The sequence below is a fragment of the Nansenia antarctica genome, assembly GCF_963989245.1.
Source record: "Nansenia antarctica genome assembly, chromosome: 7".
Classification (NCBI taxonomy): domain Eukaryota; kingdom Metazoa; phylum Chordata; class Actinopteri; order Argentiniformes; family Microstomatidae; genus Nansenia; species Nansenia antarctica.
Window position 1 is genome coordinate 31494592 of NC_137677.1, and position 15000 is coordinate 31509591.

General features: G+C 49.6%; 1 protein-coding gene across 1 annotated transcript in view; it reads left to right on the forward strand.

Annotated features, from left to right (window-relative positions):
• Positions 1-4671, forward strand: part of pcgf3 (polycomb group ring finger 3) — a gene marked incomplete at both ends in the record, with an annotated part of 27813 nt that extends 23142 nt beyond the window's left edge. Inside the window, 3 exons of the mRNA XM_080536664.1 lie at positions 2117-2254; positions 4344-4424; positions 4624-4671. Of these exons, the coding sequence (XP_080392790.1) occupies positions 2117-2254; positions 4344-4424; positions 4624-4671 (267 nt within the window). The remainder of the gene's footprint in view (positions 1-2116; positions 2255-4343; positions 4425-4623) is intronic.
• Between the last annotated feature and the right edge of the window lie 10329 nt (positions 4672-15000).

The window sequence follows — 15000 nt, forward strand, 5'->3', positions numbered from 1 at the left end:
AGGAGGGGAGAGGAGAGGGGAGGGGTGGAGAGGAGAGGAGAAGGAGAGGAGAGGAGAGGAGAGCAGACAGTGTCTTTATTCACAAGTCATTATGAATTTCCTGTCTGAGCTCAACCTTGGAGGGGGGCGGCAGCCTTGGAGGTTGGGGGGCACAGCCTTGGAGAACTGTGTCACATCTGTCTGGGCTGATAGAGAGGGGGGGCATGGAGGGAGAGGTAGAGAGGAGGGAGAGGTAGAGAGGAGGGAGAGGTAGAGAGGAGGGAGAGGATAGAGAGAGGGGGGGGCATGGAGGGAGAGGTAGAGAGGAGGGAGAGGTAGAGAGGAGGGAGAGGTAGAGAGAGAGGGGGGGCATGGAGGGAGAGGTAGAGAGGAGGGAGAGGTAGAGAGGAGGGAAAGGTAGAGAGGAGGAGAGGTAGAGAGGAGGGAGAGGTAGAGAGGAGGGAGAGGTAGAGAGAGAGGGGGGGCATGGAGGGAGAGGTAGAGAGGAGGGAGAGGTAGAGAGGAGGGTGAGGTAGAGAGAGAGGGGGGGCATGGAGGGTGAGGTAGAGAGGAGGGAGAGGTAGAGAGAGGGGGGGGCATGGAGGGAGAGGTAGAGAGGAGGGAGAGGTAGAGAGGAGGGAGAGGTAGAGAGAGGGGGGGCATGGAGGGAGAGGTAGAGAGGAGGGAGAGGTAGAGAGAGGGGGGGGCATGGAGGGAGAGGTAGAGAGGAGGGAGAGGTAGAGAGAGAGGGGGGCATGGAGGGAGAGGTAGAGAGGAGGGAGAGGTAGAGAGAGAGGGGGGGCATGGAGGGAGAGGTAGAGAGGAGGGAGAGGTAGAGAGGAGGGAGAGGTAGAGAGAGAGGGGGGGCATGGAGGGAGAGGTAGAGAGGAGGGAGAGGTAGAGAGAGAGAGGGGGGCATGGAGGGAGAGGTAGAGAGGAGGGTGAGGTAGAGAGGAGGGGGGCATGGAGGGAGAGGTAGAGAGGAGGGAGAGGTAGAGAGTGTAAAAATGTAAAAATGTAAAAATAATATTAAAAAAAGAGAAAATGTAAATGTAAGGGGTCTCCTAGTCTAAATGTAAGGGGTCTCCTAGTCTAAATGTAAGGGGTCTCCTAGTCTAAATGTAAGGGGTCTCCTAGTCTAAATGTAAGGGGTCTACTAGACTAAATGTAAGGGGTCTACTAGTCTAAATGTAAGGGGTCTCCTAGTCTAAATGTAAGGGGTCTCCTAGTCTAAATGTAAGGGGTCTACTAGACTAAATGTAAGGGGTCTACTAGTCTAATGTAAGGGTCTCCTAGTCTAAATGTAAGGGGTCTACTAGTCTAAATGTAAGGGGTCTCCTAGTCTAAATGTAAGGGGTCTACTAGTCTAAATGTAAGGGGTCTACTAGTCTAAATGTAAGGGGTCTACTAGTCTAAATGTAAGGGGTCTCCTAGTCTAAATGCAAGGGGTCTCCTTGTCTAAATGTAAGGGGTCTACTAGTCTAAAGCCCAATTTATACTTCTGCGTAAAATCGACGGCGTAGCCTACGCCGTAGCTTGCGTAGGCTACGGCGTAGGTTGACGCGCACCTGTCCAAAAATGTAACTACGCGGCAGTGCCTACGCAACCGTAAGCACTGTGATTGGTCCGCTTGGTAGCACATGATTCCGAATCGCCCAAAATGCGGAATGACAGAAATGTCATTTACTTTTTCTGTAATTACTTATTAATAAAGATTTGAACAATTATGATAACCATCTTATTATCAATGCATTATAGACATTTTCTTTACAACAAGCATAACAAAAATAGGTTTTTTGATCGCTATTATGCCGCTATGAGTACACCGACCAACGCGACCGACCAACGCAGAAGTATAAATTGGGAGAGCCCCTGCGTAGGCTACGGCGTAGCCGCACGTAAATTCGACGCAGAAGTATAAATTGGGCTTAAATATAAGGGGTCTGGCTTGTGGATGGTGGGGGGAGAGGACGGCCCGGGGGCACGCGGGGGATATCCCTTATTTTTTGGAAAATATCCCTTATTTTCAAATCAGTGTGTGTGTGTGTGTGTGTGTGTGTGTGCATGTGAGCATCTGTCTGGAGTGTTACAGCAGTAAGCTGTGTGTTAACATGTGTGTGTGTCTGTGTGTGTGCAGGTGAGTATATGTCTGGAGTGTAACAGCAGCAAGCTGCGGGGTCTGAAGAGGAAGTGGATCCGCTGCTCCGCCCAGGCCACTGTGCTGCACCTGAAGAAGTTCATCGCCAAGAAGCTCAACCTGACATCCTTCAACGAGGTACGCTACCGCTAACATGCTAACCTGCTAACCCTAACCTGACATCCTTCAACGAGGTACGCTTCCGCTAACATGCTAACCTGCTAACCCCTAACCTGACATCCTTCAACGAGGTACGCTACCGCTAACATGCTAACCTGACATCCTTTAACGAGGTACGCTAACCTGACATCCTTTAACGAGGTACGCTACCGCTAACATGCTAACCTAACATCCTTCAACGAGGTACGCTTACCTGAAATCCTTTAACGAGGTACGCTACCGCTAACATGCTAACCTGACATCCTTTAACGAGGTACGCTAACCTGCTATCCCCTAACCTGACATCCTTTAACGAGGTACGCTAACCTGCTAACCCCTAACCTGACATCCTTTAACGAGGTACGCTAACCTGCTAACTGCTAACCTACTGTAATTCTGTGTAATCCTACAGTAATTCTTCTACATTATTCAAATGAAAGAGCAGCGCAAGGCGTGTGTGTAGCTCCAGTGTGTGTGTGTGTGTGTGTGTTCCGAGCCACTTCATCCCTTCCTCCTCCTCTTCCTCACCATATGTTGTTGAACATCTCATGCTTCCTGTCACATGACCAAATCTGACACATCAGCCAATCCCAGGGGGCCGTTCCAGTTCTTTGTTTCTCTCTTGTCTCTCTTTCTCTCTCTTATCCCCCCCTATCCTTCAAGCCCCCCCATCTATCCTTCTACCCCCCCTCTCCTCTCTCCCTCCCCTCCCTCTCCTCTCTCCCTCTCCTCCCTCTCCTCAATCCCTCTTTCTATCATAAGGCTGTAAGCTCCTCTATTGTCATTGTTGTTATTGACATCAGGAGTTGCTCAGATACACGTCCTCTCTCTCTCCCTCTCTCTCTTTCTCCCTCTCTCTCTCTCCCCTCTCCTCTCTCTCTCTCCCTCTCCTCTCTCTCTCCCCTCTCTTCTCTCTCTCCCCTCTCTTCTCTCTCTCCCCTCTCTCTCTCTCCCCTCTCTTCTCTCTCTCACTCTCTCTCCCCTCTCTTCTCTCTCTCTCTCCCCCCGCAAACATCCCTCTCTTTATCCGCCCCCCTCCACCCGCTTTGTCACATCACAATGGCCCATTTCCTCACAGCCATGTTGACACATATATATAATAATAATAATAATAATATTAATAATAATAATAATAATAATAATACATCACTGAGGTTCTATCCTTCTTCTTCTGTCTAACATCCTGTCTTCTGTCTCCTGTCTTTAACACTCACACACACACACACACACACACACACACACACACACACACACACACACACACACACACACACTCACACTGGTGATACTGGTCCATGCTAGTGATAGTGAACAGAGATAGGGAGGTTTATGGTAACACAGATAAGATAAGGAGGTCCACCCGTCTCTCTGTCTGTCTGGTAAAGGAGTGTTCTCCTAAGCACCCCTAGGGGGGGCTAGTGTGCCAAGCCTTAATGCAGGGGGGGAGGCTGGTGTCTCGCCTGGTAAAATAAAGGTAAAATAAAAATAAACTAGAAATCGGAGGACGGGCTCTTTGTGATGTGCGAAAAGGAATGAGGAATGGTGTCAAACATGTGTGCAATGAGCCCTCCTCTGCTGTATTATATTATTATATTATTATATTATTATATTATATTTGAACATGTTCATTAGCCACATAACTGATGTCATGGTGATATGTGATGATTTGTAATTCTGTTTCCATGGTTACCCCACTGTTGCCGTGGGTTCAACCGCTCTCCAGATAAATGTTAAATTGATAAATTAACATCCTTATCTCTCTCTCTCTCCCTCTCCCTCTCCCTCTCCTCTCTCACTCTCCTTCCTCTCTCTCCTCTCTCTCTCTCTCTCTCTCCCTCTCCTCTCTCACTCTCCTTCCTCTCTCTCTCCTCTCTCTCTCTCATCTCTCCCTATTCTCTCTCTCCCTCTCCCTCTCTCTCTCCCTTTTCTCTCTCTTTCTCTCTCCTCTCTCTCTCTCTCCCTCCTCTCTCTTTTCTCTCATCTCTCACTTCTCTCTCTCCTCTGTCATCTCTATCTCTCATGTCTCTCTCTCTGTCATCTCTCTCTTCTATCGTTCCTCTCTTCACAGCTGGACATCTTATGCAACGAGGAGATCTTGGGGAAGGACCACACTTTGAAATTTGTCGTTGTGACGAGATGGAGATTTAAGGTACTTCCTCCCCAGCACGACCAGAGAGAATGCTAACGACTGACGAAATGCTAATTACTAACTAACTAATGAACGCTGCATGCTAATGCTAATGACTGATGGAACACTGCATGCTAATGCTAATGACTGATGAACGTCATATGCTAATGCTAATGACTGATGAACGTCATATGCTAATGCTAACGTCTTTGTCTTCCAGAAATCCCCCCTCCTCCTCCACTACAGACCCAAGATGGACCTGCTGTAGCGGGGCAGAGCGGGGCAGAGCTGGGCTGGACGGGCCGGAGGAGGAGGCCGGGGTCCACAACTGTGCAGAGAGAGAGAGAGAGAGAGAGAGAGAGAGAGAGAGAGATAGAGAGAGAGAGAGAGAGAGAGAGAGACTACTATTTATGCAGAGAGACGATCAACACACACTCATACACACACACTCACACACTCACACACATATACAGATGTACACACACACTTATACAGACGTACACACACACTCATACAGATGTACACACTCATACAGACGTATACACACTCACACACTTATACAGACAGACAGACACAAACACACACACACACACTCATACAGACGTACACCCACACACACACACACACACCCACACACACACACACAGAGACACACAGACACACACAACCACACACTTATACAGACCTACCACACACACACTCATACAGACGTACCCACACACACACACACACACACACACACAGACGTACACACACACACACACACCAGAGCTCAAGTCCACACAAGCCAGCAAACACAGAGACCTCCGGTGGTGACAGGTCCACAGAGACCCCCGCTCCCCCGCGCTCTGAACAACAACAACAACAACAACTACAACCTTTTTTTCTCGTCCTCTAACGTCCTAGATATGTGAAACATTTGAGAGAAAGCATATATTTATACTTTTGTACAGAAGAGACATGGAACCAACTAGACACTACTTACTGGTGCTCTGTTTACACACAAACAAGATGGCGGGGGGACTCGTTCCGGCCGCCATTTTCCTTATTTTCTTTTTTCTTTCTCAGACTTCTCTCCCTCCCTCCCCTCATGGACTGATTCGAAGGGGAAACGGAGGAGGGAGTTTTTTAACTGAACATTTTCCTTTTTCAGGTCACACTCAACTCAAGTCTTGGGAGCACAGAGAGAGACAGAAAGTATATGAAATTCTATAATAAGACGTTGTTTCTGAAGCTGTTTTAAATGACTTTTAGACGTGTTTATCGTCTCCGAATTCTCCCAGGTTTTTTTTCTTCGTTTTTTACTTTTTTTTTTTTTTTTTCCCGTTGCTTCAGGTTGTTTCTGAAAACGTTGATTGTGAATAATAATAAGGCTCAATTGTTGTGTAGTAATTTATGTTCTATATACCGATATTGTACATAAAATGTCATTATGAGAGATTTGAAGAGTAAGAGAGAGACTTTAGACTGTTAGGGGGATCCTGCAAGGCGATGTCCAGTGGTTGGTTATCAGAATGAGATCACATCTATCTATGAGAGACACACAACAAATATATGAAATACTCTTATCTCCTACTCTTATAAGAGGAGGAAGTGAGACGTTGCGTTTGCTGTAGAAGCAATATATGAATTGGAGACGTTTTTTTAAAGCAGCCTCTACCCTATACCCCCCCCCCCCCCATTACATGTCACCTTCATTTCCATTGAACATGATTTAACACTATTTAACGTGATTAAACGTTATCGAACATGATTTAATGTTATTAAATCAGCAGGTTATAATCCCACAGTTTAAACAAGCGTAATCTCGGGAGTGTTGTTCAGCTAACAACTAGCATGCTAGCCCTAGCCTAGCTGGAAGAGGAGGGTAATATGCTAGCCCTAGCCTGGCTGGAGGAGTGTAATATGCTAGCCCGAGGGCAGCGGCTGATCTAATCTCTGGATCTATTCATGACACACTGTCTTTAATATCCGTCCTTGTGGCGTTTATTAGACAGGCCTCCCCCCAAGCCTCCCCCCACAGCCCTCCAGCGAAGACACAGCCTCCCCCCCCCAGCCTCCCCCCCACAACCCTCCAGCAAAGACACAGCCTACCCCCCAGCCTCCCCCCCACAGCAGCCTCCCCCCCACAGCAGCCGCCCCCCCACAGCCCTCCAGCGAAGACACAGCCTCCCCCCCAGCCTCCCCCCCACAGCCCTCCCACAGCAGCTGCCCCCAGCCCTCCAGTGCAGACACGGCAGCCTGTGTCTCGGGGAAGTGCGTACAAGATGAATGTGAGATATCAGCAAGATATTAACAAGATGGCGGAGCCCCTGGGCCGCTGATAGCATTAACCCCCCCTCCCCCCTCCCTCCCTTCCACTGGGCCATCCATCACTGTACCACGTAGAGCCTCTTCTTCCGCCCCCCCCCATCCCTCCATCCCTCCATCGCTGCCGTTAGTGCCAGAGGCATGGCCGCTCCCCCTACTGGACATGGTGGTGAACTGCAGGACGAGGAACAGCCTCCCAGTGGTGTGGTGTTCGCCCTGAGGTAGACGTCACACACAGACTTACAGAAGGTTGTTCGTTCGGTAAAACAGTAGAGTCACAACTTCAGGTATTGAGGAAACAGTCAGTCATCTTGTGGAGATAATTCCATAACGCCTTTTTGATATGAAATCGTCAAAATTAGCTGAAACCTGCTCAACCTGCCTAGGGAACATGCCCCTAATCTTGGTGCTATTACGCGTCTGTGCATCTGTGCGTGTGTGTGTGTGTGTTGTTTTAAACGAACATCGAGGTGCAGAAGTACCTCTGCATCCTAACGGCAGCAGCGTATTTAAGGGAACCCCAGTGCATTGTGGGACGGAGGAGCAGTCTTAAGTCGGGCCGCCGTGCTGGTCAGTGGAACTCTCTAACCCCCCTAGGACCCAGAACTGGACCCCCCCCACACCCTCCCACCCCCAAAACTGGACCCCCAAAACTGGACCCCAAACTCAAACTCTAACCCCCCCTATCCCAGAACTGGATCTCACACACCATCTCAGACCTCACCTAGCATTACCTCACTACTATCATCATCATCATCATCATCATCATCATCATCGTAACGTTTTAATGTTAACTGTTATCCCCCTGCCCCCCCCCCCTCCCTGCCCAAGACAGATTGCTAGATTTATGATGACAAATATGTATGCAGGAGGAGAAGCTGTCTAAATGTGGCATAGTGACATGGAAAGGTCTTCATAAAGGTCTCTACTACCAAACCAGCTGAACCAAACAAAACTCTACTTTACTTTCATTGGCTGAGGAGCCGGCCTATCACGTGAGTGTAGTTTGACGACCGGTCGGCTTTTTCTCGATGTCTTACATACAACAGTGTGAAATATGATGGTATGCAACGAACATGCATAGATGTTTCTCTGTTTCCTGTTTCCTGTTTCCTGTCCACTTCCTGTTAGGTTGACCTGCAGATACCTTACCGTCTTTTGACCTCTGACCTACTGCAACCCTCCCCTACCAACCCCCCCCCCCCACCCTCCCTATCCATGATCACACCTCTCCTGCCCCCCCACCACCCTAGCCCCCCCCCTCACATCTCCTGCCCCCCCACCACCCTAGCCCCCCCCTCACATCTCCTGCCCCCCCACCACCCTAGCCCCCCCCCTCACCACCCTAGCCCCCCCCTCACCTCTCCTGCCCCCCCACCACCCTAGCCCCCCCCCTCACCACCCTAGCCCCCCCCCTCACCTCTCCTGCCCCCCCCACCACCCTAGCCCCCCCCTCACCTCTCCTGCCCCCCCACCACCCTAGCCGTGACTTATTATAATCATGATTTGTTGTTTTCAGTTTTCTCTGTATTTGTTTGTTTTTTGGTATTCTGAGTAACTCTGTTCAGGAGACTTTTTTATGTGGATCTCTGGGGCAGGAAAGGTGGGGGGGGTGAGATGGCGGGGGAGGGAGAGAGGGGAGGGAGGGGTGTGAGGGAAGGGGGGGTGTTCTTGGGGGTTTTGCCACTGTGAAGGCGGGTGGTCCTCTCGTTCCCTCTCTGTCTCCCTCTCTCCCTTTCTTTCTCTCTCTCTCTCTCTCCCTCTCTCCCTCTCTCTCTCCCTCCCTCCCTCCCTCTCTCTCTCTCCCTCCCTCCCTCTCTCTCCCTCTCTCCCTCTCTCTCTCCCTCTCTCTTTCTCCCTCTCTCCCTCTCCCTCTCTCTTTCTCCCTCTCTCTCTCTCCGTCTCTCCCTCCCTCTCTCTCCCTCTCTCTTTCTCCCTCTCTCCCTCCCTCTCTCTTTCTCCCTCTCTCTCTCTCCCTCTCTCCCTCTCTCCATCTCTCTCTCTCTCTCCCTCCCTGCTGTCATCATGTTGTATTTTCTCTCCGTCTCTCTTAACTCAGTCCGGGGGCCGACCGGCTTCTAACGGCGGTCCAAAACCGGCAACCGCCACCCCCCCTTCTGTTGTCATAGCGACGGTCCGCTCTCCGCGGCGTCTCCGCGTAACGAGCTTGTCAGGCAGAAGAAGAAGAAGAAGAAAGAAAGAAGGCGCTGGGTGTCTCGGTGTTGTTGTTGTTGATTTGTTTGCCTGTTTTGTTTTGTTTGTTTGTTTGTTTGTTTGTTTGTTTGCCTGCCGCCTCCCAGCGGTCTGTCTCTCTCCGCTGCGCTGGGAAGTAAACAGACAGAATAGAAGATGAAATGAACGAACGCGGACCGCCGAAAGGAGGGAGGGGCTGTTCAACTGTAAACAATAACGAGGAGATGGGAGGAAAAGGAGAGAGAGAACTGCAGGGGCGTTCCACTTCAAAGAGACTCAGATGTCTCAGTGACGGAGTTCGTCTTCATTAGAACCACGGCAGCCCTCTGTCTGAGAGAATCCCTTCCTCCCTCCCTCCCTCCCTTTCTCTCTCTCTCTCTGGGGTCCCTAGTCCTGGATGCAGCCCCCCTCTCTCTCTCTGTCTTTCTGTCTCTCTTTCTTTCTCTCTGGCTCTCTCTCTGGGGCCCTTAGTCCTGGATATAGCCTCCCTCCCTCCCTCCCTCTCTGCAGTCTCTAATAAGTTGAGAAAGTCTTTCTAGTTCTCTCTAGGCTCTAGGCCCTCTCTGTGGTTGTGGAGGTTAGATCCCACCTACAGACTACAGGAAGTGGAAGGCAGCAGGGTTAGAGCCCACCTGCGGGGAGGGGACAGGAAGTGAGAGGCAGGGTGAGAGAGAGACGAGAGGAGGGAAGCGATGTGATGGATGTCTGGATGGGCTGTTCTCAGAGCAGCATTGAGACATCAGAAGCTTCAGACGAGACTCCAGCTGACAGGAAGTGAAGAGGCTTAGCGCCGCTGCTGTTGCTGCTCTGCCTGCCTGGCTCCCTGCCTCCTGCCTGGCTCCCAGCCTCCCTGCCTCCCAGCCTGGCTCCCTGCCTCCTGCCTGCCTCCCAGCTCCACCCAGCCTCCCTGCCTCCTGCCTGGCTCCCAGCTCCACCCAGACGCTGCCTGGCTCCCTCCCTGCCTCCCTGCCTGGCTCCTGCCTGCCTCCCCGCTCCACCCACACTGCCAGCTGCAGCTCAGCCAACCAGGGCCTGCCTGCCGGCGGAGGTAGATATGGACGATGGATGGCTCAGTTCAGTTTCGTAGCGTTTTTGGGGGGGAACGGAATGAGGGAGGGTGTCGAGAGGAATGTTGTCACACACAACGCTGTGTCTGATAGCGCTTCTGGTTCCGTTCCCGTGTGCTAGGACAGTGAGCCTCCGTCAGCCTCCGGTTTCTACCTCCACCGGCCTCCCCTGGCTGGCCAGGTGGTGCTGTAACACCCTCCCCCTCTGGGGGTCTCTTAGTGGCGTCTGTGTGGTGTGGTTATGACAGAGGAGGGCTGTAGGAGATGTAAGGTTTAAACACGAATCGTCTGTGTTCCTCGAACCTCTGACCCCAGAGAATCCTATCCTTCTATTCTAGAGCCTTCTATTCTAGAGCCTTCTATTCTAGAGCCTTCTATTCCAGAACCCTATAAGGCACGCAGTCAGTGGCGTAGCGGACGGGCCCGCAAGCGACGCACCGCGGGGGGGCCCCAGCCACTAGGGGGCCCCCTAACATTTTTTTTTATTATTATTTAAAAAAAAAGAAAATAAGTGGCCCCTCATTGTGTCAACCTTAATTTTAATATATAGGCCTATATTTAAAAATATAAACATAGTTAGCCGTATCCAATAGCAACATGACTTTGACGTCACACGAAAATGAGCAAGCGAAAATATCTCAGCGGTGCACAAAAACGGGAACTTTCCTATAAAAAGGAACAAAATTCAGCGAAACTTCTAAAAATGTCATCTTTTCTTTTACCCAATGCAGCTTCTGGCCCTTGCACACCAATGCGTTTTTCACGTGCGTTTTTTACGTCCGTTAAAAAAATTAATTAGAACTCATGTTGTGTCAATCACGCTTGCAAACCGAATCCGTAATATTCGTCCGTCAAAAAAAACAAACGGAACAGGTTCGATTTTCTGCGTTTTTCGCGTCCGTCAAAAGCCTTTTGAGAGTTGTTATTGACCACTCCGCCATGGTATAGGGACACATCGTCAAATTAGAACTGCAGGACAGTTGGATTCATGCTTACGGAAGTACATGTCTCAAGTATTATCTCGGCGGTTAGTCGAGTGAAAGAAAACAACATACAGATGATAATTCACACAATATAATACCACGAAAGCGTACGGCACTAAACAACAACATTTATTTGGGCAGCATCACGAAACAATAACATTCATTTGGGCAGCATCATACTCAAACTCAGGTAGAAGGGCAGGGTCCGGGCAGGTGCACACACTGTCACAGACTGCCAGTGCATCATACAGGTACATCATTCAGCTGGTTATAGCGGTTTCTTTTTCTATTCTACTATTCTATTCTACTTCTGCTGTCTGCGTCTCCCTGGGTATTCCAGATGGCAAACAGTAAAGAAATGCCACAATATACCAGGACTTAAGAAACGAGATGTCCAACAAAGGATTTGACAAAACCCTGGCCTATTTTGCGCAACAAGTAGACTCTGATGCAGCGGAGACAGGGTTGCCAGATTGGCTGGTTTTTGGTGGATTTAGCAGTTTTTAGATTGGTTAGGTTGGAAATTCTCAATCCCATCTGGCAACCCTTAGCGGAGAGTCTACAGATGTATGTTTACAGATATCGCACTGCTGTGCACACCACACTTTGTTAAAAGAAATAAAGCTTGTACTTTTCTACTTATAATACATTCTACTGATGTAGTCTACCATTTGGTTTTAGTTATAGGCTATTGCTCTCACTTGTTTGTACCTTTTGCTAAGTCAAGCATTTAGAATGTAGAGTGCATATTGCGAAATTTCGCAACGTCAATAACGCATCGGACTCTAAAAAACGCACGTTTTTTTTTACCTCCGTTGCGAAAGGGCCCCCGCCGTCACCTTGCGGGGGGGCCTCGGGATTTTGCGGTACGCCACTGCACGCAGTGTTTATATTCCTCTAATGACACTTCCTCCTCTCGCTGGGAGAGCCTCTGGCTGGCTGGCGGCTGGTTGGTTGGTTGGCTGGTTGGTTGGCTGGCTGGTTGGTTGGCTGGTTGGTTGGTTGGCTGGTTGGCTGGTTGGCTAGCTGGTTGGTTGGCTAGCTGGTCGGTTGGTTGGCTGGTTGGTTGGCTGGTTGGCTGGTTGGTTGGTTGGCTGGTTGGCTAGCTGGTTGGTTGGCTAGCTGGTTGGTTGGCTGGTTGGTTGGCTGGCTGGTTGGTTGGCTGGCTGGTTGGTTAGCTGGTTGGTTGGCTGGTTGGTTGGCTGGTTGGTTGGCTGGTTGGCTAGCTGGTTGGTTGGCTAGCTGGTCGGTTGGTTGGCTGGTTGGTTGGTTGGCTGGTTGGCTAGCTGGTTGGTTGGCTGGTTGGCTAGCTGGTTGGTTGGTTGGTTGGCTGGTTGGTTGGATGGATGGTTGGTTGGTTGGCTGGCTGGTTGGTTGGTTGGCTGGTTGGCTGGCTGGATGGTTAGCTGGTTGGTTGGCTGGTTGGCTGGTTGGTTGGCTGGTTGGTTGGCTGGTTGGCTGGCTGGATGGTTAGCTGGTTGGTTGGGTTGGTTAGCTGGTTGGTTGGTTGGCTGGTTGGTTGGCTGGCTGGATGGTTGGTTGGTTGGTTGGCTGGCTGGTTGGCTAGTTGGTTGGCTGGTTGGCCGGTTGGTTGGGTTGTTGGTTAGCTGGTTGGCTGGTTGGTTAGTTAGTTGGTTGGCTGGTTAGCTGGTTGGTTGGTCAGGCTGAACAGAGCCAAGGTTGAGAGCTCAGAGTCCCGTTCCCCCGGTCAGTGAAGGTTGAGGAGCAGGTTGTCATTCAGACACGATGCCTTTGTTTCAGCTGTCTGCTTCAGAGCTGTCATGCTGCGTCTCACCACTAGGGGGCAGGTGGTTCAGAACCTTGGGCTTGGAGCAATAGGAGAGTTATCTGTCCGTCTATCCAATCAGAGTGGGTTTCCTCTAGAACTCCACAGTGTCCCCCCCTTCCCAGTGTCCCCCCCCTTCTCAGTGACCCCCCCTTCTCAGTGACCCCCCCCCTCCACGGTGACCCCCCCTTCACACTGGCAAGACCCCCCTCTGAGCCATACGCACCCAGGCACCCATCTAATCTCTCCCCATTTTGTATTATTATTATCATTATTATTATTTATTGATACTGTAGAGATATGACCTCCTGCAGTATTCTTATTTGTTTATGATGAAATGAAAAAATAACGTCAAGAGATTTGCAATCCTTCCCTGCGTTCATGAATTACATTTTTTTTTTACATTTCTGTTGGTTTTACTGTTTTATTGTTGGTTGAATACATCCAGTTCAATCCTCTCATGCATCATGTGGTTTAAATGATTTGTAGCTGTGCTCCCCCTCTTGTATTACTGTTGGTGTGATGATGTCAACGCTGTGTGTGCTCCCAAACACAGGCTGTGCTCACGTTCCCGTCGAAGGTCCAAACCTTAGGCCCGCAACAACGGAACAAAACAAAGGTGTTAATCTGGCGATAACTGTATTTGCAAGGAAAAATGTGCAATATACTTTTCTCAGATGGTTCCAGGTTTCAGCGTAAAAAAAACAACTCCATTTAGTTTTTTTTTTTTTTTTTTTTTTCTTCGTCTCCTTTTCCAGTCAGTTCCTCAGGACACAAAATGGCCGCCTGGTCCAAAGGTCAGAGGTCACACCCACTAAACGCGCCCGGAGCTCTCGCCTGGCTGGACTCTCTCTGTCGTTGTCTCTCCTGACTAAATGTTTCTCTGAATATGTTTTTGTTTTTGTTGAATACCGGCACTTATTCAGGTGTCTTTTTATTTCCTTGTCTGCTTTTTTTTATTTTTTATTTTTTTTTGTATTATGATTATTTATTGCACATGTAATAAAATGGTTTCCATGGCCACATTAAGGAGTTTTTGGGTCGAAACTGGGGCTGGAATTTCTTACACACGATATTATGGAAGCTTTTTTTGTTGAAAACCTAAGTGTGTATTTCATCAATAAATGCCTTTAAAAGTGTCTGGGTTGGGTGGAGTGTTTTCTTATTTCACTGTCTGATCCCACATCGATAAAATAACTTTATTGTCCCCCGAGGGGAACATTTTCCTAGACACAGAGCACTATAATAACCCCCCCCCCACACACCGACGCCACACTACCTCATACTGCAGACACCCGGTATTTACCAGACATTGTCCCCCTATGTATTACAATGAACCTCCCCCAGCCTCCCCTGGTGTTCTACCTCCCCCAGCCTCCCCTGGTGTTCTAACTCCCCCAGCCTCCCCTGGTGTTCTACCTCCCTCCCCCAGTCTCCCCTGGTGTTCTCCCTCCCCCAGCCTCCCCTGGTGTTCTACCTCCCCCAGCCTCCCCTGGTGTTCTACCTCCCCCAGCCTCCGTGTTCTACCTCCCCCAGCCTCCTGAGACCCAGATGCAGGGATTAAAGTTCTCCGTCGCTACGACGGATTTCCGTCAATTTATTCCAAGTTGCGACGGATTTATTCCAAGTTGTGACGGATTTTACCTGGTGTAATATGATTGTCATCTTATGCGCGCAGAGAGAGAGAGACTTGAAAAAGATACGAATGTTTTTCATTTTTGATGAGACAGTAAGTCTATCCCTTTTAATATATATTTTGGAACATCTCTCTGAACCAGGGACGTTAACATACTCGCGTTCGCAATGTGTGACTCGCATTCACCGTGTGTGACTGTCTGTCTACTGGCTCGGCTCCACTTCTCGGCTCCTCCTCCTCTCGCGTTCGGCAATCTCCGGTGATCTTCGGAAATGTCTGGCTTGTGTGAGTGCGTCTAATGAGAGTGCGTCTAACGGGAGTCTAATGGGCGAATACATTGACCGTTTTGGACACCAAAGATATTTTTTAACATCTACTCTTCGAGGCGAATCCAGTCAGACCTGCTGGACGTGTGTGACACGTGTGTGGACGTGTGTGTGTGTGTGTGTGTGTGTGTGTGTGTGTGTGCGTGTGTGACTGGATGTCTCTCTGAACCTGTGTGTGTGTGTGTGTGTGTGTATGTTAATGAGCTGTATGTTAATTACCACTTATTACAATTGATAATTGTGTTAGATTGGCATATGATATCGCGTCATATCGATCTTGAATCGAATCGAATCGA